Source organism: Ovis canadensis, chromosome 6 (assembly GCF_042477335.2).
Source record: "Ovis canadensis isolate MfBH-ARS-UI-01 breed Bighorn chromosome 6, ARS-UI_OviCan_v2, whole genome shotgun sequence".
Classification (NCBI taxonomy): domain Eukaryota; kingdom Metazoa; phylum Chordata; class Mammalia; order Artiodactyla; family Bovidae; genus Ovis; species Ovis canadensis.
The window spans coordinates 97,315,449-97,341,732 of record NC_091250.1 but is presented as its reverse complement, the minus strand read 5'-3'; the positions used below and the strand labels follow the sequence as shown (position 1 = coordinate 97,341,732).

At 35.0% G+C, this 26,284-nt stretch overlaps 1 protein-coding gene across 9 annotated transcripts in view; it reads left to right on the top strand.

Moving 5' to 3' along the window:
- EPHA5 (EPH receptor A5) overlaps positions 1 to 25,693 on the top strand; it is a 408,801-nt gene extending 383,108 nt beyond the window's left edge. For 8 of the 9 annotated variants that reach the window (XM_069594218.1, XM_069594217.1, XM_069594214.1 and 5 more), the window contains 3 exons: positions 12,975 to 13,168; positions 17,111 to 17,266; positions 25,314 to 25,693. In XM_069594218.1, the coding sequence (XP_069450319.1) occupies positions 12,975 to 13,168; positions 17,111 to 17,266; positions 25,314 to 25,419 (456 nt within the window). In that variant the 3' untranslated portion in view covers positions 25,420 to 25,693. Of the gene's footprint in view, positions 1 to 12,974; positions 13,169 to 17,110; positions 17,359 to 25,313 lie in introns of those variants that run through there. The other variant, XM_069594216.1, reaches the window with a different exon arrangement.
- Positions 25,694 to 26,284: the final 591 nt, after the last annotated feature.

The window sequence follows — 26,284 nt, the reverse complement described above, 5'->3', positions numbered from 1 at the left end:
AGTTTTTATGACATGCGCTTGATAAAAGGAGCTAATACTCCATATGAAAAGGATGAATGTTATTGATTTAACAGTGGATGCTCTTAGAGAATAAAAAGAAATAATCTATGTTTCTTTACATTTAAAAATATAGGAAGAGTTATATTGTCTGTTTAATTTTGAAAAAGAAAAAAAGAGCTGGTTTTTTCCCATATGGGGAAATAATTCAAGCTTAGAATCCTGGAATTAAAGACCCCAGAAAAGAATCTTCTATTCAGGTTCAGAATGATGCTTGACACATGACTCTCTGGTCTTTGCCTTTGTAATTTTCCATTGTTATTATTCAGTACAGCCCTTTCTATTTTGAATCACATTGAAATTTGATATTTTTATTCAAATAAACAATTATAAAAACTTAAATTATAAAAACTTAAATTATGTATTAAGTCTTTACTGTATCAAAAACAAAAACAATACTGTATGCCATATACTGTTTTAAATGATTTAACAACTAATAGCTCATTACTTCTTTGTAGAAAAAAACAGTATAGTGAACAAGCTTAGCTCAATAAATCACCATGATGATTTAAAACATTTCTTTTTTTCCCCAATTATTTCTTTTATCCATGCTTTCTAAAGTCTCCCTCTCCTACGCCTTTAGGGATTATTATACCGGTACTGTAGCTCTCCAGCTGCATTTTGGTGAATCAGCAGTACCATGCTAGTAATTAAGATTCACCTTCAGATAAAAAAAAATCCAAGTCCAGTCCAAATCAGAGTCAATCCTACATCCACTTCACAGTGCATTCTATAATGACAGGGTCAGCCTGACACCCGGTAGCGAGATTGGGAAGGAAGAAATGTCAGATTTTTGCCTTCCTCTCTGAGAGATCCTTGTATTCCAGCTGATGTCTGAGAATTCCCATACTTACTGCCTGTTCCCCACCTCACAGCCTCTTATGATGCCTCACACATGTCTGCTTCACCAGAGGACAGCACATTCTTGTTGGTTGTTCTACCAGTGTCCCCTCTTTTAGATACTATTGCAGGCTGTCCTGGGCTTCCATGGTAGTTCAGCTGGTAAAGAATCCGCCTGAATGCAGGAGAACGTGGTTCAATTCCTGGGTCAGGAATATCTGCTGGAGAAGGGATAGATAGACTACCCATTCCAGTATTCTTGGGCTTCCCTATTGGCTCAGCTGGTAAACAATCCCTCTTCAGTGCTGTCCTAGCCACCCTGCCTCCTTCAGATTCCCTAGATGAGAAGCCAAGGTTGCCCTTTGGCATTCCCAAGAAATATTTAACAGCATTATTCTTGGATAGCAATAGGAAATTAAGCTGATTGATTCCTGCCTCTCACAAGCATACTGCCAGGCCATGATTCTTCCTTTCTTTTTATCACCTACAGCTGCTACAACTAGTTTTCTTTGTGCCCTGTTTGCTTGACTTAGTCAAGCAAAGAAGGGATGCTAACTTTTATGTTTCCCTAAATTTGAGAGAAAATATCATCTACTGTCATCAACTTTATGATTTTAGGGCCAGGACTGTGGCCAAAGTGATGAAATCATTGCACGTCTAGCTATCCATCAGAGGGATATTATCCATTTCCCAGTTAATACACTGGAGAGATTAAATGACTTTCTTTAGGCCACAAAAATATGACAAGTTATGCCAGAAATTTCAGCTTGGCTCTCCAAAATTTTATACCTAACCTCTACACTGTTTCCAATTGAATCAGTCTTCTAATTGAATATAAAATATTCAATTCAGTATGTAATAATTACTATGGATTAATCTAGTCTAGACAGAGACCAGACCTATTTTGCTATTTGCTACACTCTCCAGATAAATGCCTAATGCTAACTTGAAACATATGGTTTGGCTTCGGACTTCTCTCAAGGCTCATTTCAATGCCACTGTTTCCTTTAGTCTTTATGAAAGTATTTCATTCTGTCATGCCAGTAAGGCTGCTCCCTTCTCTCGAGGAAAACGTTTATCCCTATTTGGTGTTATAACTCCTTCTCACTCTTGAGATATATTTAATTCTGATTTGTCGCTCGAAGTTATTTTTAGTCCTTTCCAAACATGTCAACATTCAGAAAATTAAGATCATGGCATCCGGCCCCATCACTTCATGGCAAATATATGGGGAAACAGTGGAAACAGTGTCAGACTTTATTTTTCTGGGCTCCAAAATCACTGCAGATGATGACTGCAGCCATGAAATTAAAAGACGCTTACTCCTTGGAAGGAAAGTTATGACCAACCTAGACAGCATATTAAAAAGCAGAGACATTACTTTGACAACAAAGGTCCATCTAGTCAAGGCTATGGTTTTCCAGTGGTCATGTATGGATGTGAGAGTTGGCCTATAAAGAAAGCTGAGCAGCAAAGAACTGATGCATTTGAACTGTGGTGTTGGAGAAGACTCTTGAGAGTCCCTTGGACTGCAAGGAGATCCAACCAGTCCATCCTAAAGGAGATCAGTCCTGATGTTTAGGCTGAAACCCCCATACTTTGGCCACCTGATGAAAAGAGCTGACTCATTTGAAAACACCTTGATGCTGGGAAGGATTGAGGGCAGGAGGAGAATGGGATGACAGAGGATGAGGTAGTTGGATGGCATCACTGACTCGATGGACATGGGTTTGGGTGGACTCCATGAGTTGGTGATGGACAGGGAGGCCTGGCGTGCTGCAGTTCATGGGGTCACAAAGAGTTGGACACAACTGAGCAACTGAACTGAACTGAACTGAACTGAAATATGTGTATAATATATGTAGCATTATTATCCACATTATTGACCATTCTGCCTGACATAACTTTATCTGTCACAAATATGATAAATCAAAGTAGAATATAATGTTAAGTGAAAGCTCATATGTGTTTCTGCTAATCTGGACTGGGCTTGCTCATGCTTATGTGGACTGGTTGATATATACTGGTACACCTTGGCTCTGTTTCACATGCCCCTCATCTTCTATCAGAGACCAGCAGGCTAGCCTAGATATGAGCTCATTTGCCCTGTGACTGAAGGGTGAGAATAAACCCAATTGCACTTCAGCCTGCACATTCCATTGTCCAATCCCATAACCAGAGGATCAGTCCAGTTCCCATAATCAGCTTATTGTGAATGGACAAACTAAATTTACATGGAAAAGGAGATAGAAACAAAGAGGTGTGAAGGATTGGGAATGAATATTTTTCCTGTTTTCAGCCATTAGAGAGTCTTGATAGTTTTTCAGGTAACTTTAAAACTATTTCAAAGATACAAGGAAGTGCTAATGTAATATTTCCAGAACACAATAAAAATAAAAGCTAATATTTTGGCTTTGGTTGGGTTTTCTAAGAACCTACAGAAAATTACTATACAATTAAAGATCTTTCTAAAATGTCTGCCTTTAATAGAATGTCCTACACATGTTTTGCATTTTCTCAGCAAGCTAAATATTACGTTTGGTATGCCTCAATTTCTTATCAAAATTTATATCCAGGAAACATGACAGATCTACTGTATTTGAAAATCATGATCACTGAATATTTCTTTTGAAAAATGTTTCTCAGAAAGCAAAATAAAAGTACTTATTTGTCAGTTTTAAATGATCTTTTCTATCATCTCTGCATTCTAGACATTGTCTGATCCTAAAAGGGCTTTGCTACCATGAAAATGTTACATTACCAAGACATGCAGAATAATATAACTCTCTCAGAGGAGCCCTTCTGCTGTGTCAGGGAGACAGAATGCTGCAGCAGGTTTCTTTTGATTTAGGATTGCCTCCATCATCACAGAGAAAAGCCATGACAACATATAATAAAAATCAACTAAGATGATGAATATGATTTTAGGTAAATATCAGACCATGAACTCTGATTCAAGTTTGGGAAGCTAAGATTATATCCTGTTGTCAGTAGAAGCTTCCTTATTTACAACAAACATTTTAAATGTCAACATTCTTCAGAACCTAAAAGAAACAAAATAAGAGGACATGTGTTGCATTTTTATATTTAGTGACAATCTCCTTTACTCATTGGGAAAGACCCTGATACTGGGAGAGATTGAAGGCAAGAGGAGAAGGGAGCAAAAGAGGATGAGATGGTTGGATGGCCACATCAACTCAATGGACATGAGTCTGAGCAAACTCAGGGGGTTAATGAAGGACAGGGAATCCTGGAGCACTGCAGTCCATGGGGTTGCAAAGAGTTGGACATGAATTAGCGACTGAAAAACAAAATGAATACATAGTGTATACTAAGCGCATAATTTATAAAGTGTTCTAAAAACTTATTTAAGCAATACATTTTTTAAATTTTTTGAGCATTCAAGTTTTCTTTTAATTTTTATTTTTTTTATTTTTTTATTTAAATTTTATTTTTACTTTATTTTATTTTATAATACTGTATTGGTTTTGGCATACATTGACATGAATCCGCCACGGGTATACATGAGCTCCCAAACATGAACCCCCCTCCCACCTCCCATCCCACATCATCCCTCTGGATCATCCCCGTGCACCATTGGAGGCTAATTGCCTTAAAATATTGTGGTGTTTTTTGCCATACATCAACATGAATCAGCCATGGGTGTGGGTACACGTTTGTCCCACCATCCTGAACCCCTCTCCCACCTCCCTCCCCACCCCAAACTCTGGATTGTCCCAGGGCACCAGCTTTGAGTGCCCTGCTTCATGCATCAAACTTTCACTGGTCATCTATTTTACATATGGTAATATACATATTCCAATGCTATTCTCTCATTCAGATTTCTAATGCCATTTCTGTTAGCCTAAATCATACCTTTAAGGTGGCAAATATCTTTGACTCCAAAAGGATGTGCACTCACCTTGTACTAGATGTGCCTGCCTTTCTCTTTCAATTTTTTTGTTTGTTTATTTCAGTTCCTGATGGGATAGAATGGTGTGTGTATATGTACACAGCATTGCTGAAGTTTTTAATGGCGAAACAAAAAAGAACAGTTTATGGTAACATACAGCATACTGTAATTAACTGAAGTATTAGGAGTTTAGTTCTCACCCAAATACTCCAAATTACCAAGAGTTAACAAATTACCAATGATTTGAGCAAATTATTCTTGGTCTCAATGAGTCTACTGGACAAATGATTATTGGTCTAAGGATAATGCTACCATTGGATGCAAGTAGTTAGTTAGGGACTGGTAGGTAACTTCATGGAAATTCTTACCCTTTGGGAAAAAGTGAGACATAAACAAATATCAGTCTAAAATTTCTATACCTTGCTTCTTAAAAACAACTAAAACAAAAATCTTAAATTGAAAGAATAGAATAATCTTTGATTTGATAACTCTTGGTCAGCTTCAGTGATTATAAAGGAAATGGACTTGAGCAGATTTCTAAGATCTTTCTAATCTCTGGAATTCTCTAAAATTGATGTATGAAGAAAAAGGCATACTTGATACTTTTTAAATAGCTATTGGAAACAGGGAACAAATACTAGGGAAAAAATTAGTCTATATGAAACTATTTCTATGGCATTTGAGATAATTTCCAGGAATGTATTATTAAACTCCAGTCACTTTGGAGGAGCTTCGTATCTATCAAGGACTCATCTGTGAAGGTTCAAGTAAATACCAAGCAACATAAGCATTCACAGTCTATGTAGAACCTAATTCTTCAGAGCTCATGCTGATGCTTGAAGTTTCCCTACCAATTTCCTACCACTCTTATCCAGCCTAAACTTTCACATCTCCTGTGATGAAGAATGCACTATCTTTCAAAATAGCTCATTTTAATTCTAGATATTAATTTTTTTCTTATGGTGGAAGAAGTCTGACTTTTCCCAACCCAGGGATTGAACTTGGGTCTCCCACATTGTAGCAGACGCTTTACCGTCTGAGCCACCAGGGAAGTCCCAGTAATATCCATACCTGTCCCAAATTATTTTCTGGGGAGGTAATAATTTTGCATTTCAGTAGAATGACTCAGTGCTTAGATAGAAAGATCTACATATTGCATGCCAGAGAGACTTAGATGTGAGTCTTCCCACAGCCACTTGTTACTTGTGTGAATGTGTGCAGTGGTTAACCTTCTGGAATGTCACGTTTCACTTATAAAATGTGTATTAATTCTTATTTTGCAGATATGTGTTAAAAATGAGTGCAGATAATATACATATATTTTATGTCTTAGTACCTATGATATCCCTAGTTCAGTGGACATAAACTTGGGCAAACTCCAGGAGTTGGTAAGGGACAGAGAAGCCTGGTGTGCTGCAGTCCATGGGATTACAAAGAGTCAGAGACGACTTGACGACTGAACAACAACAGTCTATGATGTAATGCCTGGACTAGTTTAGATCCTCCAAGAAGCCTATGTCAAGAGGGAATTCCATATACATTGTATTATTAAAGGGAATGCTTGTGAGGAAAAAGAGGAAGGGATGAGAGGAAGCTGGGAGAGATGTCAGACTGTGATGCAAATCTGGTTCCAGATAGAGATAAGATGAAGGATGGTGCAGGCCAGCATCTGAGACCAAAGTGTACTTCTAAGAGAGGTTGCTAAAGCTGCCAAGGAGTCCCCAAGCCAACATCGGCTGTTGTAGGAGTCTCATAGGAATGTGTCTATCTTATCAGTACCATGTTCAGTAATTGACTGGGAGTAATCTATGCAAGGGCTTTCCTGATAGCTCAGTTGGTAAAAAAAGAAAAAAAAATCCACCTGCAATGCAGGAGATGCTGGTTTGAATCCTGGGTCAGGAAGATCCGTTGGAGAAGGGATACACTCCCCATTCCAGTATTCTTGGGCTTCCCTTGTGGCTCATCTGGTAAAGAATCTGCCTGTAATGCAGGAGACCTGGGTTCAATCCCTGGGTTCGGAAGAGCCCCTGGAGAAGGGAAAGCCACTCCAGTATTCTGGCCTAGAGACTTCCGTGGACTATATAATCCAAGGGATCACAAAGAGTCAAAGGTGACTGAGCAACTTTCACTTTCAATCTATACAAACCATGGCCTTGGTATAAACATGATGATGAATTTTAGAGGTGTTAGGGTTAAGATCTATAGGTCAGTTACCATGCCTGCAGATGAAGATATGTGAGACAGATTTCTGTGGTTGCCATGCTCCACTTTTTTTGCAACACAAAGCAACTTTTCCACACAAGTTCCAGAAGCATCTGTTCCATGATTCTGTATGCTTTTCATTATGAAGGAAAATACAGAAAAAGCCAATTATGAACCAAACTGTAGCCCCTCAGCTGATCTCAGGACCTCATATAGTTCTTAACCTCTCCCTCCTCCAGCATCCATTCTGACTTCCCATCACCAACAACCTGGCAAATCATGGTGGTTTAACTGGTAGGCTGAATCAATCTTTCATTCTTGGAGGTAAGCATTTTCTGTTCACAGTTGTTATAAAGAAGTAACAAGAGAGCCCCTTAGAGTTTTACCTCGGGTCCACACAAATTTCTCCTTGCCCCAACTGTGTGAAAGCAGTTCAAATACTTCCTGCTCTTCAGTATCAGTAACCTTGGCCATCATGGTGAAAGACACCTCTTCTCTTGTGCTTATACCCGGTCACAGGTAGTGCAGAGTGCCCTGGGTCACATCTATAACCTGTTGTCACCTGACAAGAGTCACTGGGAATAAAGAACAATGTAGAAATTTCTGATTCAGTACATAAAACTGCATCCCGAAGAGTGACACCTAATCCTATCAAAATGTTGCCTCCATGTTTGTGCTTCAGTGGTGCCTTTAAAAGTCTTCCAGCATTCTGTGAGGTTTGTTGCTTCTGGATAATGAACTGTGTATAGTGGTTACTGGAACCAGCACATAACAGAGAATTTTCAGAACATTTCCACCTGAATGAGATTGTGTTGGTAGCTTGCAGCTGACATAGAGGGAGTGTTTATATCAGATAAGTACAAAAATATTTGATTCATTATATTCTTTGCAGGCAAAGATGGAGAAGCTCTATACAGTCAGTAAAAACAAGACCTGCAGCTTATTGTGGCTCAGATCATGAGCTCCTTATGCAAAATTCAGACTTAAATTTTAAAAAGTAGGTGAAACCACTAGGCCATTCGGGAGTTTGGCGTGTTAGTCGCTCAATTATGTCCGACTCTTTGTGATCCCACAGACTGTAGCCTGCCAGGCTCTTCAGTCCAGGCTCTTGCCTGGAATCCCCAGGCAAGAATACTGGAGTGGGTTGCCATTCCCTTCTCCAGAGGATCTTCCCGACCCAGGTACTGAACCTGGTCTGCATTGCAGGCAGATTCTTTATTATCTGAGCAACAGTGAAGTTCCAGTCCCAGTTGAGTTCAGTTGCTCAGTCGTGTCTGACTCTTTGTGACCCTATGAATTGCAGCACACCAGGCCTCCCTGTCCATCACCATCTCCCGGAGTTCACTCAAACTCAAGTCCATCGAGTCAGTGATGCCATCCAGCCATCTCATCCTCTGTCGTCCCCTTCTCCTCCTGCCCCGAATCCCTCCCAGCATCAGAGTCTTTTCCAAAGAGTCAGCTCTTTGCATGAGGTGGCCAAAGTACTGGAGTTTCAGCTTTAGCATCATTCCTTCCAAAGAACACCCAGGTATGACCTAAATCAAATCCCTTACAATTAAACAGTGGAAGTGACAAGTAGATTCAAAGGATTAGATCTGATAGACAGAGTGCCTGAAGAACTATGGTTGGAAGTTCATAACATTGTACAGGAGGCGGTGATCAAACCATTCCCAAGAAAAAGAAATGCAAAACGGCAAAGTGGTTATCTGATGAGGCTTAAAATAGCTCAAGAAAAGAAGTGAAAGGCAAAGGAGAAAGGGAAAGATATAACTAACTGAATGCAAAGTTCCAGAGAATAGCACAGAGATATAAGAAAGCCTTCTTAAATGAACAATACAAAGAAACAGGAAGACAATAGAATAAAAAAGACTAGAGGTCTCTTCAAGAAAATGGGAGATACCGAGGGAACATTTCATGGAAAGATGGGCTCAATAAAGGACAGAAATGGTATGGACCTGACAGAAGTAGAAGAGATTAAGAAAAGGTGGGAAGAATACATAGAAGAACTATACAAAAATAGTCTTAATGATCCAGTTAACCACGATTGTGTGGTCACTCACCTAGAGCCACACATCCTGGAGTATGAAGTCAAGTGGACCTTAGGAAGCATTACTATGAACAAAGCTAGTCGAGGTGATGGAATTCCAGGTGAGCTATTTCAAATCCTAAAAGATGATGCTGTTAAATTGTTGCACTCAATATGCTAGAAAATTTGGAAAACTCAGCAGTGGTTACAGGACTGGAAAAGGTCAGTTTTCGTTTCAATCCAAAAGAAGGGCACTGCCAAAGAATATTCAAACTACTGGACAGTTGCACACATTTTGCATGCTAGTAAGGTTAGGCTCAAAATTCTTCAATACAGACTTCAACAGTACATGAACCAAAAACTACCAGATGTTTAAACTAGATTTAGAAAGGGCAGAGGAACCAGAGATCAAATTGCCAACATCCATTGTATATAGAAAAAGCAAGGAAACTTAAAAAAAAAAAAAAACCCTTCTGCTTCATTGACTATGTGAAAGCCTTTGTTGTGGATCACAACAAACTGTGGAAAATTCTTAAAGAGTTGAAGTATCAGACCACCTTTCCTGTCTCCTGAGAAGCCTGCGTTCAGGACAAGAAATGACAATTAGAACTGGACTTGGAAAAACTGACTGGTTCAAAATTGGGAAAGGAGTATTTCAAGGTTGTATATTGTCACCCTGCGTATTTAACTTCTATGCAGAGACATCATGTGAAATGCCAGGCTGAACAAAGTGAAGTGAAGAGTGAAGATTACCGGGAGAAATACCAACAATCTCAGATATGTAGATGATACCACTCTAATGGCAAAAGTGAAGAGGAACCAAAGAGCCTCTGGATGAAGGTGAAAGAGGAGAGTGTAAAAGCTGGCTTAAAACTCAACATTCAAAAATCTAAGATCATGTCATCTGGTACCATCACTTCATCACAAACAGAAGGGGAAAAAGTGAAAACAGTGGCAGATTTTATTTTCTTAGGCTTCAAAATCATTACAGACTGACTGCAGCCATGAAATTTTTTTTTAAAAGAGCTTGCTCCTTTCAGAAAAGCAATGACAAACTTAGTGTATTACAAAGCAGAGACATTATTTTGTCAACAAAGGTGCTTATTGTCAAGCCTATGGTTTCTCCAGTAGTCATGTATGGATATGAAAGTTGGACCATGAAGAAGACTGAACGCTGAAGAGTTAATGTTTTCAAATTGTGATACTGGTAAAGAGTCCCTTGGACAGCAAGAAGATCAAACCAGTCGCTGCTGAAGGAAATCAACCGTGAATATTCATTGGAAGGACTGATGCTGAACCTGAAGCTCCAGTACTTTGGCCACCTGATGTGAAGAGCCGACTCATTGGAAAAGACCCAGATTCTGGGAAAGATTGAAGGCAAAAAGAGAAGGTGACAGAGGATGAGATGGTTAGATAGCATTACTGACTCAATGGACATGAATTTGAGATAATGAAGGACAGGGAAGCCTGGCATGCTGCAGTTCATGGTGTTGCAAAGAGTCAGATACGACTTAGCAACTGAACGACAACAACAAAGCATTGTTATAAATTCCCCTCAAGAAGAGAAAGTTGTTAAATATTTACCAGCATATCCTTGTATGTGTGAAGCCCACAGATCCTTTATTATGATGTGGATATTCTCGTTACGTGATGTGTTAGGTGTGAGTTCATGTTTGTGGATCAGGCATTCCAACCTGTAAATACTAGTTAGAGCTCTGTGGGTAGCGAAACAAACCATACCCAGAAAGGGTATATGTACGTGAAAGATGAACCCCTGATACTGCATGATGGAAAGGACCCAACAGAGTCACCACCAGGTAATTACTGCCTTATCATAATAGTGCTCAGTGTTGGGATTTATGTATTGGAAGGGGAGGCAGAATTCTTTAAATTGTGTTCAGACTATTGATTTACATGTCAGTGCCAAGAAAATGCATAGCATATGACAATATTTAGGATATAGAAGTCTGAAATGGTGCCAGGTTGTCTGTAAAAATTCTGGCTGTCTTTTTTTTTTTATTTTTTATCTTTTCATTTGTTCATCTCAACCATGTATATTAAGAAATATAATCATAATAACAAAGTCAATTCATTAGATTATGATTCATTGGCCATACATTGTAAATTTTAATTCTGCTACATAGACATTATTAGAGAATAACCATTGTCCTTATAAACAATGTGGAGTCTTATAATAAGCAAATTAATAACTGAACTTTCATAAATATAGAAGTGCAAATGGCGCTTTTAATTTTTACTATTCATTTATTTGATCACTAGTGATAATTTCTCAGGATTGATTTAGCACTTTTTTTCATTTGTAAATTTTTGATTAGTACCTATTTCTTATTTGTTGTTTTATTATTTTACTTCTCAATACTGAGTAAAATTTTAAAACACTAGATATGTTAACTGTATGTTATAATTTTTTTTAATATTTTTTACTATGATGTGCCTTTTAACTTTTTGTATTGTTTTTGAGTCAACTAAAGCAGTAGATGACTCTCAGAGTCCTTGAGTTCTTTTTATTTCTTTGCCTGAACTTAGCTATTGGTGCTTCTCAGGAACCTTAATTTTGTGTCCTTCCCAGGGAGCTTTAAACTACACCCGACTTCAAGCTGTGACCAAGTGCTGATGACCCTCACATTCATATTATCAGCCTAAATATCTCCTGTACTCTAGCCAGATTCCTGCAAATTGCCATCTACAGTTGCCTAAACTTTAAATAAAACAAGCTCCAAATTATACCTGTCAACATTTCCCACCCCCATAAATGTTCTTTCCTAAAATTAACAGCAAAAATCAACCAGCATGAAAGGCTTGAACTTGTTTTCTCTCAAAAATTTTCTCTACTAGCCCCTCTACCCGTGTGTTATAAATGTCTCTGAAATCTGCCATTTTATCTTCCTCCATCTGCCCCTGCTTTTGTTCAGATGCTGTTTCCTTTATAATTAGAAGATTGATTTCTCTCCAACCTTTCAAAATTGTCTTTATAAACTCTATATTCTAATCCTATTTTTTCTAATTATCAGGTCAAATCTAAAGTGTTTATTGAAACAAATACTTAACAATCGTTAAGAAAATATTCAAATAGGATTTGAGAAAAATGCTCATCATTATTGGTTTTTTATATAAATATTGGTTTAAATATTAGAATTTAAATAATTGAATAACATATATATTATTGTTTGATAACATAAACAATTTTCTTCTGGAGTTAGATATTTTGATGGCAGCAGCAACATTAAGAATGTTTTTGTTAAAAAAAAAAAACACCTCACAATTAGACTGATACTCATATATGTGGTTGCATTTAAAATCAATGATGTTTGTAATGCTGACACTACTAAACAGTCATTCCAAATTCCCGACTGAAAACAGTAGATGATAATAAACAGCCAGACCTTAATATTATTAAATGATACATGAGACAGTTATACTAATTTAGCCTTTGACTTATCCATCATTTGCCATCCCAAAGTCTGTTTAGAAGTAAAAATGTGCTTCTATTATTTTAAAAAATGTGGTTCTACACATAATTTTTCATTAAAAAGACATTAAATTTTCAGAGAAATCACTAAAAAAGTTAATCTCTATTTGATTCCAGAATGTGAGGATAAATAAAGCATGAACTATTTACTTTTATGTCAATTAATTTTATAAATCACTCTTTATCAAGATTTTAGGTAAAAATGATTACCATTTATTTTCTTTATCATAAGTGAGGAAAGCCTATCTTATGTTGTATGATAGCCCATTATTTCTTTTCATTGTATTTTGCAGTGAAAAGAGTAATGGAGGGTGTTAGAGGCAGCGATGCTGGTTATTACTGCAAGAGTAAGAGTAAGGATGCAAGCTGAGCAGTGGGAAATTTCTCAAACTCTTCTGTATTTAATCTGTGGCATTGGGATACCCGTTCTCTTTCACTTTATGCAGGTGATTAAAGCCGTAGAGGAAGGCTACCGTCTGCCAAGCCCCATGGACTGCCCTGCTGCTCTTTACCAATTAATGCTGGATTGCTGGCAGAAAGATCGAAATAGCAGGCCCAAGTTCGAAGAAATTGTCAACATGTTGGACAAGCTGATCCGTAACCCAAGTAGCTTGAAGACACTGGTTAATGCATCAAGCAGGTACAAGGCCAGACTGGGGAGATTTTTCTGAATATTGCAAATTCAGATTAAAGCCACAGATATCAATTTAATGAAATTATTTTTGTACACATACTAGCCTATGAACCTATATTACACTAATTTATTTGAATATGGTTTTTGCATAATGTTTTTTACATGAATGAAATATAAACAATTAAATTATATTTAAAAACACCTATACCTAATCTAATAGTGTAATCTACCAGTTTCAGATACATGTTAACTGTAGTCAAATTCAGGTAATATTTTTTAAAAATCCCCAAATATATGTACTCTCCAGTGCTTTGAACCCCACATAGCTTTGGATGGGGAAATAATATTATAAGATCACAAGAAAAAGCCAGTTAATCACTGATAAAATTTTAAATCAGAAATATATAACAATTACTCTTAATTTCCTTAGCTAGATTTCTCAACCTGTCATATTCTATAAACATCAACTTCTTAAGAGACTCTTTCCCCTTATACAGTTGAGTATAGATATTTGAATAATCATTTATTGTGTAGTTTGAACAAGACTTGAAACTAATAAATGAGTAATCTTGTGAAAAAAACTTGTGTGAGCAAATGAGCATTTTTTAAATTTTTCTGAATGCATGTAAATGCATTTAAACAATGTTACCTTATATATAGAATTCTTAACTTGTTTACTTGAAAAATTACAAATTGTCCTCTCAAAAAGTACATCATTTTGATTACATACTAAGAAATATACCAGATTATTATTTTCATTATATATAAGGCAGTTATTGTTCTCTACAAGAAAAGGTATCCTGCTGGTAGCTGAATTGACTGCCCATAGTATGAGCCAAATGAGAAACAATTTATTGATAAAGTTACATAAGCTCTGTGACTCTGGTATAAACATTTGTTTACTAGACAAAGAGTCATTTTTAAATACAAATGAGGAATGAATCTTCAAACTCTGTTCAGGCATCATTAGCTTTCTGTGATAGCAAATGGAGAATGCATCTTAGAGATCACTCCTTATGTTATTCCCAAAATAACTGCTTTTAATTTGTTTTTTGTCATCTAAAATATTGTGTTTCTCTCTAGTTGTTTGAATTATGTTATCACAAATTGATGTAAGGAAAAGGAAATCATAAAGAGAAATTTTAAGTTCTAAATTGTATTAATTTCAACATCATCATTACAGGTTGAGAGCAGTTGAAAAATTTCCCACAAAATTTCATACTACTTTATATATGTATTACATAGAATTCAACTTGCTAGATTTCATTTTAACAGATTTAGCTTAAGACTCTATGGCCAACCCTCTGTATGGGTGGATGCAGAGGGCTGACTCTACTACCTCATTTTATAAGAAACTTGAGCATCCATGGATTTGGGTATTAACTGGGTGGAGGGCTGGTCCTGCAATCAATCAGCTGCAGATAATAGGGGGAGGGCTGTATCATTCTCTACCTGATTTTTTTAAAATTTAAATTTATTTATTTTAATTGGAGGCTAATTATTTTACAATATTGTATTGGTTTTGCCATACATCAACATGAATCTGCCACGGCTGTACACGTGTTCCCAATCCTGAACCCCCTTCCCACCTCCCTCCCCAACCATCCCTCTGGGTCATCCCAATGCACCAGCCCCAAGCATCCTGTATCCTGCATCAAACCTAGACTGGCGATTCATTTCTTATATGATACTATACATGTTTCAATGCCATTCTCCCAAATCATCCCACCCTCTCCCTCTCCCACAGAGTCCAAAAGACTGTTCTATACATCTGTGTCTCTTTTGCTGTCTCGCATACAGGGTTATCGTTACCATCTTTCTAAATTCTGTATATATGTGTTAGTATACTGTATTGGTATTTTTCTTTCTGCCTTACTTCATTCTGTATAATCACCTCCAGTTTCATCCACCTCATTAGAACTGATTTTTTATTCATTCATCTACAAGTCTTGGTTCTCGAAGATGTTAGTTCCTGATTCACTGTCTCTTTCTCTCTGTTCCCACACATGTCACAAAATTAGATGAATTGAGTAACCATGTAGATGATATTCAGATATTTCTCAATACCTTGAAATTTTTTCCTTCAATGATTTTGGTCTCTAACCTACTTTGGACTCTTTTTCATAGTCATATTCTAGACTTTGCTATTACCCCAAATTGCATCTCTTCTATTATCACAATTTCAAGATCCTGTTCTCCAAATTCAACAAATCTTTGACTCTACTATTTATTGACTACAAATTACTACAATGTGTCTATTTATTCATCCAATAAATATTCATGTGTGTATTCTCTCTCAGGCTGTGGGCTAGGAGCTGAGTATGCAGAAATGAGCAACAAACTCTTGCAGGAGAGAGAGAGATGAAATAAAATAAAAAGTTAAAAAAAAAACTTTAGTTTTAGAGTGGAGAGTGAGAGTAAAATTTAGCAGAATAACTATAAGCTAATGTGCTTGTGCAGATAAAACATGATGATGTCTTGAAGTAATTTGGTGGCAGAGAGAAGTGGTCAGATTTGCAATATATTGAAAGTAGAATAGATAAGAAACACAATTATAGATTGTGAAGGGACTAAAGACAAGGAAGGAGCAGTTGTATCATAGATGATAAGAAGGAGGGCTTCAGGAAGAACTGGATGTGTAGAAGATGAGTAGTGTGGTGTTGGACATGTTGTGATTAGAATCCCAAGATCGATGGAGTCATGAAGTAGACATGTGAATATATGAGTGACTTAGGCAGGAGATAAAAATCAGAGAAAAATAGATGCTGTTTGAAGCATGCAAGTGGGTAAAACTCCCCAAAGTTAAGTTATAGCCTGAGTAGATAAGATGTAGGCCCATGTCCTGGCTCCCTCCAAATTTTAAAGTCAAACAGAAGAACAAGCAAAGGAGATTGAAGAGAAGCATGCCATGTTATAGAAGCCACAAAAGAAAGAATAGTGATTAAAAAAAGGTTGAGATAAGGTAAGATTACAAGGGGAAGATGGTAGTAGTGGTGATTGTTGAATGTTTCTGAGAGGTTAGTCATCTGACCTACTGGAAAATCTTCACACATTTTGACATAATTGAGATCATTATTCACCTTAACCAGAGAAATTTTTATATAATTTCTGGTTTGGAAGAAACTACACCAAAGTAGGTTGAAGTATAAATGGGATGTGAGAAAGTACAGAGAACATGGGTGGAAAGAAAGGTATTTGTCCTGTACTAATGGCTGAAATGTACTGAAGTAAAGTCCCACTGATGGACATTTAAATTGCTTTTGATGTTTCTTTAGCAAAAATGTGTGCCTGTATTTTTTACTAGTTTCCTGATTATTTCCTTAGGATACATTTCTAGAAATCATCATAATCATTTCATATATCATTGGTCAAGGAGCATAAATTTAATATAGTTAAGAGCATCACATAATTTGATTAATTCTATTTTGTTTTCTCATGTATTAATATTAAGCGTTACATATTGCTTTCCAGTTCTACTACTCCTAGGTGAATTAACAAGCACTCCTATGTAAGAGCATAAAATAAAGGATAACTAATTTCTGGTCTTCTAGGAAATAAGATTAAATGAGTACAAGTTTCTCTAGCGAAGGCTAGAAGCAATTGACTTTACACAAATTATCCTGCATCTCTCTATTTGGTAGCATTTTCTGTATTTTATAAACAAAACTACAGTAGGAAATAAATACATCTAAATTACTAACATGGAATTTTTATCTAATGTTTTGTATTATAGAAAATTCAGTTATCAAACCATTATAAGTCATTGTTAACTATGGATAGAAAAAATCTGAATAGGCTGATTTTTGTATTGTTTTTCAAATTTATTTTCTTCCTTGTTAGCATTTGTATATCTTTCTCCCATAAATATACTTATAAACTCAAAGATCCATTGGTAATGAGTTAATATTACAATAAAAATTTTTAATATTTGTGTTTCTTGTGTTTCAGAGTATCTAATTTATTGTCAGAACATGGCTCACTGGGATCTGGGGCCTACAGATCAGTAGGTGAATGGCTAGAAGCAATCAAAATGGGCCGATATACAGAGATTTTCATGGAAAATGGATACAGTTCAATGGACGCTGTGGCTCAGGTGACCTTGGAGTGAGTAATTTTTCTGATAATTTTTACATAATTGATGGGGCGAGAAAAATTGTTCAGAGACCAATCTGGATGAGATCAAGGGAAATCAGTTAACCTTTGTCCGTGTGTGGCAGCTTTCAAGGAAGTGTCTTCATTTATAGCCTGTATTGTTAACAACTGCATGATTAATGCTACTTGTAGCCAGTATCTTTGCTTCTTTGCTTCAAACAAATAGCATTTGATTGATTGGAATAACATCTTGGCAAAATACTGGTACTTTGTGTTGTGGAAAAGATGTTTTCTTGACCAAGTTTTTCTACTGATACTTCTGTTATATGAATGTAAATACAAAACAAACTGTAAGCACAATTGGTGCTGCTAGCCCTATAACAACAAAACATACTCTTAAGTTTCGGCTTTGATGAATACCCAGATAACAACAGCTTAAACAAAGCTTCCTGGGCAGGAATCTCATCCCGTTTACTCTATAAGTGGTGCATCTTATATTCTTACAATCCAAGGATATATTAGATCCTGCCTCGATTTTTGTTATTTAGTACAATCTCAGTGGAAACCAATTGTGCCCTCTTCTGTTTGCACGTTTAACATAAAATCTATCAAATCTTATTATGTAAAAATCACTAGAGTTAAAAATTGAATTCTTTAAGGTTGTAAGTTGTTTGTATTTTATTATATACTCTGTACGTGTAATTATTTTAGCCTAATATTTGTAATTTGTGAAAACTAACTGTTGTTATGGTGGTTACATCTGGATTACATTAACAAAAATGATGTTTTAACCTATGAATATAATAATAACAGTTCAAATTGCCTACACATTCAAAGGTTAAAATATTGTTGTAAGTTTTAAAGCATGGTAGAACTTTCTAAAGCACTAAACCACAGTCTTTTTTCCATTACATCACATAATATGAACACTGAGCACGTGGTTCTCACCATTTCTACTCTGGCATTCTCTGGTTCATTGAACTCACTGCCTATCCACAGAAAAGGTAACAGGGTACCATCACTGATCACCAATTAATGTCACTTTCTCAGAATTTCTCTTCTTCCTAACTATAACTAAAAGGACCTAAAATCACCACTCAGCTAGCTATCTTAATTTATTGAATATCATTCTCACCATCACCACTAGATCATATCTAGTTGAGAGGACATATACTTTGCCCATTATTTCTTTGGACACTTGAAAAACTCATTAGTACTATATTTGAAATAGTAAACAAAAAACTTTATTGATAATTTAAAACTATTTTTACATGATTGCTATTTAATTTTTCAGTAAAAATGGTCATTTTAATTTATTAAAGTCATTTGTCATTTTATATTAAAATGATACTGTAGGTATTTCTTCTACCCAATGTCAGATTACTTGTAAATATGTAATAAAACTATTTGCATTAAACCATGTCTCTCTTTTTATTAAAATAGCACATATATGTGTATATAGTTACATCCACTACTTTTTTGTCTCTCCTTAACAGAATAGTTATAATCACTAATAATGGCTTTTGCATTAATTCCTCTGTTTTACTTTCATTGGGGCCCCCAAATGCTATAAATATGTTAAATATTTTACATTATGGTTTCACTTTTTATTATGTGTAATAATTCCTTTCTGTTTACTTTTCTGTTTTCCCTTCTGTTTCAAAACTCTCTTATTTTGTATGTTTTCTTTCAAGACTTAATAGCTTCTTCTCTCATCTTGTGATGGTCTGAAACTCGCTTCTATTTTCCTATATTTTTGTCTGGTCAAATCTCTACATGGTTCAGTTTCTTCCCTCTCTGTTGCTTTGATAGCATGTTGCCTTCTGTATTGCCTCCTTTCATATAGTTTATGTTTTAATTTATTTACTCTGACCTAAGAATAAGGTGAAATTAAGAGATTTACCAATCTTCCTGTTCAGAGAATGTTGGTCTCAGTGTGTCAATTGCTTCAGTTTCCTGGGACTATAAATACCACATTCCTTACGAGGAACTGAGCCAGCCAAACTTAAACTTAAGTGAAGCCGATTTATTGGAGAGTCCAACGCATATCTTCTTGTTTATTGTATTTTGACCACATTTTCCCCCTATTAGTAAGACCGTATTTATCAAAATGTTATGTTAAATAACTCACAGAAGAATGAGTAATCAGTTACTTGTTTGGTCAAGAATGTAAAAAAAAAAATTATATGTTCATTTTGCTTGCTCTTGACCACAAAAAAAAAAAAAAAAAAAAAGCCAGTCATTATTAAAGACTATGGCAAAAGGAACTAAAATATTAGTAAAGACAAAGACAAACTCTTAAATAGTTAAAGATTTACTTTCTACATGGTTTTTGTTGTTGTTTAGTCACTAGGCCCATGTCTAAATAATAATGTTATATAGCCTGTATAAGCTATAATAAAATAAAATATACCAGTATTATTGCCAGCATATAATTTTGAAACTGAGAACTGGAAGAATATATTCATACTTATAAGAAATGCTTAGAAAAAGTTAAAATTAATTAATATAAAACAAAAGACCAAACTGCCATATATATACATAAGAAAAATATATTATTAATATAATTTGTGCCATCAAATTTGTTCTCATGATGGATTTTGAATAAGGAAGTGGAAACAATTATAATTTTTCAGAACCACGTACTTTAGTGAAAATTTCCTTCATAGAAGTTTAATTTTATTTATGGTTTTTTGGCCAGCACATATATGTAAGGCTTGATGTGGAATAGAAATGAAATATTTTAAGAACTTAGAGTTAAAATGTATTAAACAAAAGTGGCTTCCACCTTCAGATGTTTCTGTCTGCTATTCTCTGTGCCTAAACTTGGCTGTTCTGTGTGCGGTACTCACAACAATTGTTGTAGCAGCAATGATACAATCTGTACTATGGTGTTTAAGTGCAGGGAGTTATGGTCTACAGTGGGATCTGTGAGCTTGAGGTGAGTTGTACATTGAATCCAAATACTGGAATTAAGGACAGTATCACAGCTGTTTTTTAAACTTCTTGTCAGATCAGTACTGTCAACTTTGATTATTCAGAAAATGAATAAAATCCAGTAAACTTTCTTATACCAATCGTGTATAAGCTGAAACAATTCCTATTTATTTATTTATTTATTAAATTGAGGTCTTAAAATATTAAAATTAAGTGTCACAAATCTAGAGCCAAAATTTGTGCCCACTAACTCAAATGGAGAATTCCATGGACTGTATGGTCCATGGGGTTGCAAAGAGTCGGACATGACTAAGCGACTGTCACTTTTACTTTCAACTCAAAGTTAACTTATGATAAAATCATTGAACTGAACTGAACTGAAAGTCATTATGCATAATTTATTATATGCCTAAAGAATACATATGAGTACTTACTATCCTCCGTGTTCTGCGTAAGCTAAAACATCCAGTGTAAGCCTCACAGCTCGATGGACATGAGTTTGAGTGAACTCCGGGAGTTGGTGGTGGACAGGGAGGCCTAGTCTGCTGCAGTTCATGGGTTGCAAAGAGTCAGTCAGACACGACTGAGTGACTGAACTGAACTGAACTGAAATGAACCCTCACAAGGTCTCATCCATTGAAAATTATAACCAGGTCATGGTTAAGTCCTCCCTTGCCAAGATATATGTATACCTTGTACAGTACATATATAATGATTATCAGGATTCTTTGAAGTGACCAAAAAAATCCCAAATATACAATTGTATCATAAAACTGTGACAATAAGAATAAACACTGACATTTAGTGAATGTTCATTAACCTCTCTTCTCCCTTCTCCTATCCAGCCTGTGTTGGTGGGGCTAACTACCAGTGATATGGCTAAAAGATGTGTAAAGCAGAAGGGAGAAGAATGTAAGGGAACGTTTCCTCTACCAGTGGATAAATTACATCCTGAAAAATCAAGAGCTGGCTTCAACATCAACTAAACCTCTTGTTTAGTTTCTACTTTTCATTCTGCCATTTAACACCATAATACCAGTGTTTTCCATTATTTTATATTAAGAAATAACATTTGAAAAAAAGATTGGAATGTTGTCACAACAAGGGCAATTCATTATATTTACAGCTTTTCTAAAACTAATCATGTTTTATTGACAAAATTAAAACTTTTTTATGTAACAATATTAGTCGATCATGTTTAGATTCATAAGCCTATGCTGAAATTTAGTTTATCATCATTAAGTTGGCTTTGGGTATTACTTAAGATTACACGTGGTCATGATAAAGTTAGTATCATATATATAAAGGAGACACACCTAAAACTTTCCCTTGCTACAAAAACTCCTATATAAATAAAATGAGTAAAATAACACATTTTCAAGTATTTTTTTCAAAAATAGTTATAGAGTAGCACCTTTATCATGTAATGGAAAATACTTTTATTTTTATCAAATTTCTTACATTATTACTGTTAAATAGACCATTTAACAGGTGCTTTATGAAGTAAAATGGAAATTATTGGAAATCACAAAAATGTGAGACAAAGCTACATGAAGGAAAATACCATAATGTATTTATCAATATTGGAATAAAGTTACTTAAAGTTTATAGGAAACATTTTCCTAATACCTTTTTAATTCTCATTTGTAATTTTAGTAGGAAAATACTAAATGGAATTTTTAAAGAAATAACTTTTCTCCTGAGAACAGATTTAACTGCATGAATAATCTTGGTTTTCCCCACATTTTTAAAATCACATTGTATAAATGTACATTGCATGCATTATAATCATGCTACTTTCTAAATCTCTGCACATTAATTTGACAGCTTTTGAAATGACAGGTCAGACCTCAAAAACAGCATTCTATTAAAGACACATAATTTATGGCAGTATGTAAAACTGAGTGCTGTATTTTCATAATTCCATTTATCCCATGGAAAGAGGTGTAGATAGAGGTGGGAGGTGAAACGTAAGAAGAGAGAGAAGGATAGAGAATTTCACTGGTCTGAAATTCTGTATGAATATTAAGGGATTATCAGGTCATAAGATGACCATAAATAAAATTTTATGCTTGGGAAAATTTAAACAAATTTAACTTAACATCTAGATATATTAAATGTTCTGAAAAAGGTCAGGTTTTATTTGCCTATAAACACAAACTCTGTAACTGTATTAATCAAATACAGTTCCTTAAAATATTCATTCTTTAGCATGATATAGATGTCATGAAAAATGTAAATTCCCAAAGCACTGAACCAGATTCTTTCTTGTGGTTATTTGCAGAGAATAAAGTTATATTTACATATATTAACAGATTAAGACTGTATTTAAGACTGCCATATGGATTCTTCAGCTTAAGTATATATATATTGAATCATACTTTCAAACCTTTGTCAGGATCACATGTAGCTTTATAAAGCATATGATTAAAACATATGTTTTAAACTTTATTCAAGTTCTAATTATTTACATTCTCTAGTAGAGATTGACTGCTTTCAGGTTAAGAAATTTTATCCCCTTTTCTCCTGACTTAAGTCCAAAAGTTGGTAGTGAGCACCCATAAATTGTCTTCATAATTCATAATACATGTTACATGTGGAAATATGACAGTGTTAATTAGCCCATAACTAGACTGGATTACCATAGATTCAGTCAAATAATCATGTGTTTTGTTTCCTTCATTAGATATCTTCTTTGTTTTGGAATCTGGATATTTGATGTTATATATACAGATTTCTCATTTCACAGATTAAAAAACGTTTGCATGTAATTTAAAGTTCTTTGCTCAATATTATATCTCAGAGAAATGAGAAATTCTTTTCTCATCCATAAAAGGAAATTAACAAAAATCTATATCATGTTGCTTATATATTTTTCTAGCATATAGGAAGAGGACATCTTGTTACCTATTTTATTATATTTATTGCAATGCTTCTTAACCAGGAGAGATTTTTCCACTCAAGGGACACTTTGCAATGTCTGGAGACATTTTGTCTTGTTACGACATCCAGTATTTCTGGTATTTAGTGGGACCAGGTAAGGCATGCTGGTAGATGTCCTTCAATGCACAAGATAGCCCCTACAAACAAAGAATTATCCAGCCTGTAATGTTAATAGGGGTGGGGCAAGGCTCAGAAACCCTGATTTAATTGAAAAAAGACAAGATTAAACTCAAATCTCTTTTGTTCCTATGTTAGTCTGCCATTAGCTGCTTTACAATCTATTCATGACTAGTGAAAGTCATTCAGTCATGTCCAACTCTTTGCGACCCCATGGTCTATACAGTTCATGGGATTCTTAAGGCCAGAATACTCGAGTGGGTAGCCATTCTCTTCTCCAGGGGATCTTCCCAACACAGGAATCAAACCCAGGTCTCCCTCATTGCAGGCGGATTCTTTACCAGTTGAGCCACCAAAGAAGCCCATTCATAATTAACAATAGTGATTTTGTTTAAACCGAAATTTTACTAGTTTTTAAGTTTTGTTGATGATTGTCTTCCTTGCCTCGTTATTCTTAATTTTATTATACTCTGGTGTCTTGTAGCTATAATAATTTCTAAATTAAATGTTTCACATTTACATTCAAAGAAAGAAATATTTCCACCGTAAGTGTTCATTGCTTTTTCTTTAGCTATTTGCCATTTGCTTAAACTCTCGTAAGAAATCAACAAAACATAAAAAGAAAAAGATACCTAATGTATTACTTGCTGGTGCTACTAAGTCACTTCAACTCTACTGCTCAATTGTGTCCAGCTCCTTGTGACCCCATGGACCAACTGTAGCCCACCAGGCTCCTCTGTCCATGGGATTCTCCAGACAAGACTACTGGAGTGGGCTTCCCTCTTCCAGGGTATCTTCCTGACCCAGGGATCAAATCCATATCTCTTAGATAAATAATATTTCCAATACTAATACACATAGAGCTTAAAGTACCCATTTACTCAATTTCTACCTTCTGACAATTAAGAGATTTTTGAGTGTCCAAAACTATTCAGTTTTACCTATAATTCCAGTGCAATTGAATCCAATTATAAAGAATTCTAAGACAGTCTGAAACTAGTACCTTTACCAAATGCAAAAATATTCTCCTTTTAGCATAATGCATTAAGCAGAGTAATTATCTAAAGAAATCTAACATGGCAAACATTTTAAAATCTTGTTATTGAAAAATCTTGAATCGCTAATGCTCAGTTTTTTAATTATTAACATTCTTATTTGTCAAACATATCTGAATTATTATATTTGTCAAATGCATATTTTGGGAAAATAGAACTCCTGGATATCCTGTGAAATAATATTTAAAAACCATGAGCTCTGGCTTTGAATGCCATAATATGCTATTAGTTTGGGAATCTAAACATTTGTAAGTTTATTTTGAATAATAAGTTTGTTAAAAAGAAATAATATAAAAATGTCTTTTGAAAAGATGTCTTGATAGCGTGTAATCTTCAGAATGCTCTAAATGCCAATAGAACCAAGATATATTTGATGAAGGAAGAAACCTGTGTTACTATGGATTCCAAGTAAAAAATAAAATATTTTAAGCATTATCAGAGCAATGTAGTGATGATTATCCCCTGAAGATACCCAATATATAAAATGATTGTGCTGACTTGATTCATTTGAATAGTTTGGTCTTCGACTGCTTAGCTATGAAATTTTTTAAAGTATATTTTATTCTTACTTCTTTTAGTGAAATAAAAAGTGCTTGTTCATGTTGTAGGTCTACATTTTCAAAACCATGCAATGAAATTGTACCCTTTAATTTAAATATTTATTGTAAACATGTGCAAATTTGTTTTTTCCCTGCTCTGTGCCATCTGAAAAATCATCCAAAAGGGGAGGGCAAGTATTATATTTATATATATATATATATATATATATATATATATACATATATATATATATATATAACTTCTTGTTGTAAATATTTTTTGACTACAAATAGATTTTAAGGTACAATTTTAGAGCCTGCATTTGAAAATTGGACCCCATATATCTAAATTGGGACTGTAACCTAATTAGCTTCTGCAAAAGGTTTGCCTCTTTGCCAACATGAGGTATTGTGCTGTGCTACAAACTGAGTCAATACATACATCCAATGTGTGCTTTCTTCATGCAGGGATTTGAGACGGCTTGGAGTGACTCTTGTTGGTCACCAGAAGAAGATTATGAACAGCCTTCAAGAAATGAAGGTGCAGCTGGTCAACGGGATGGTGCCATTGTAACTTCAGTTTATTGTCACTTCGTCAAGTGAATGACTCTGCACTTTGTAAACAAGCTCTGAGATTTATTTTAACAAAAAACAAAGGGGAAAAAGGGAAAACTCAATGATTTTTAAACATTAAGAGAGCATTTGTTTCAGCCACAAAATTTGTAATCAGTGTTTTACTAAAATCTCTTTCTCTTCCTCTTGGTGTCTTCATTTTTCATGAAGCAAATATAACCTGCATGGAATAAGAACATGAAGTTTAAACACTATCTTGTATTACAACAAAAAAATCCTTCTCCCTACTTAATACAAAATTTTATACATGAAATATATAACTATATATAGCACCTTTTTAGACTGAATGAAGGCAGCCCCTTTCAAAACTTCCAGGAATCTACTTGAAAGGAAAGTTTGATAGCCATCTGTAGGCTAACAAAAGCTGCAATTTACTGACGTTTACTTCAAGTCTTAATTGTCTACATAAGTGTATTGAAGAGCAATATGGTTAGATAATTTCTAAATAGATCTCTTCTTTTGTAATTTTAAATGCTGTTACACAGCATTAAGTTATAGAAACTAGTGTATAAACATGTTGCTTGATCAAGACAAGTACAATACAGGGTGTATATTTATTTTTCTGTGTTATAAAGTTTACTTTTAGTTGCTCTTCTAGATACTACTAGGTAATAAATGTGTATATACTGTATAATTTGCTGTATACCCAGGAATCAATTTAAGTTGGAGCTTTGTGTGTGTGTGGCTTGCTTGTGTGTATTACCATTCAGCTTTCATTGTTAATAATATTTTAATTTTAGCAACATTCAGGAACAAGCATTCCAGGGTATATTAGAAATAGGAGAAATAGGGAAGCAGTAAAACAA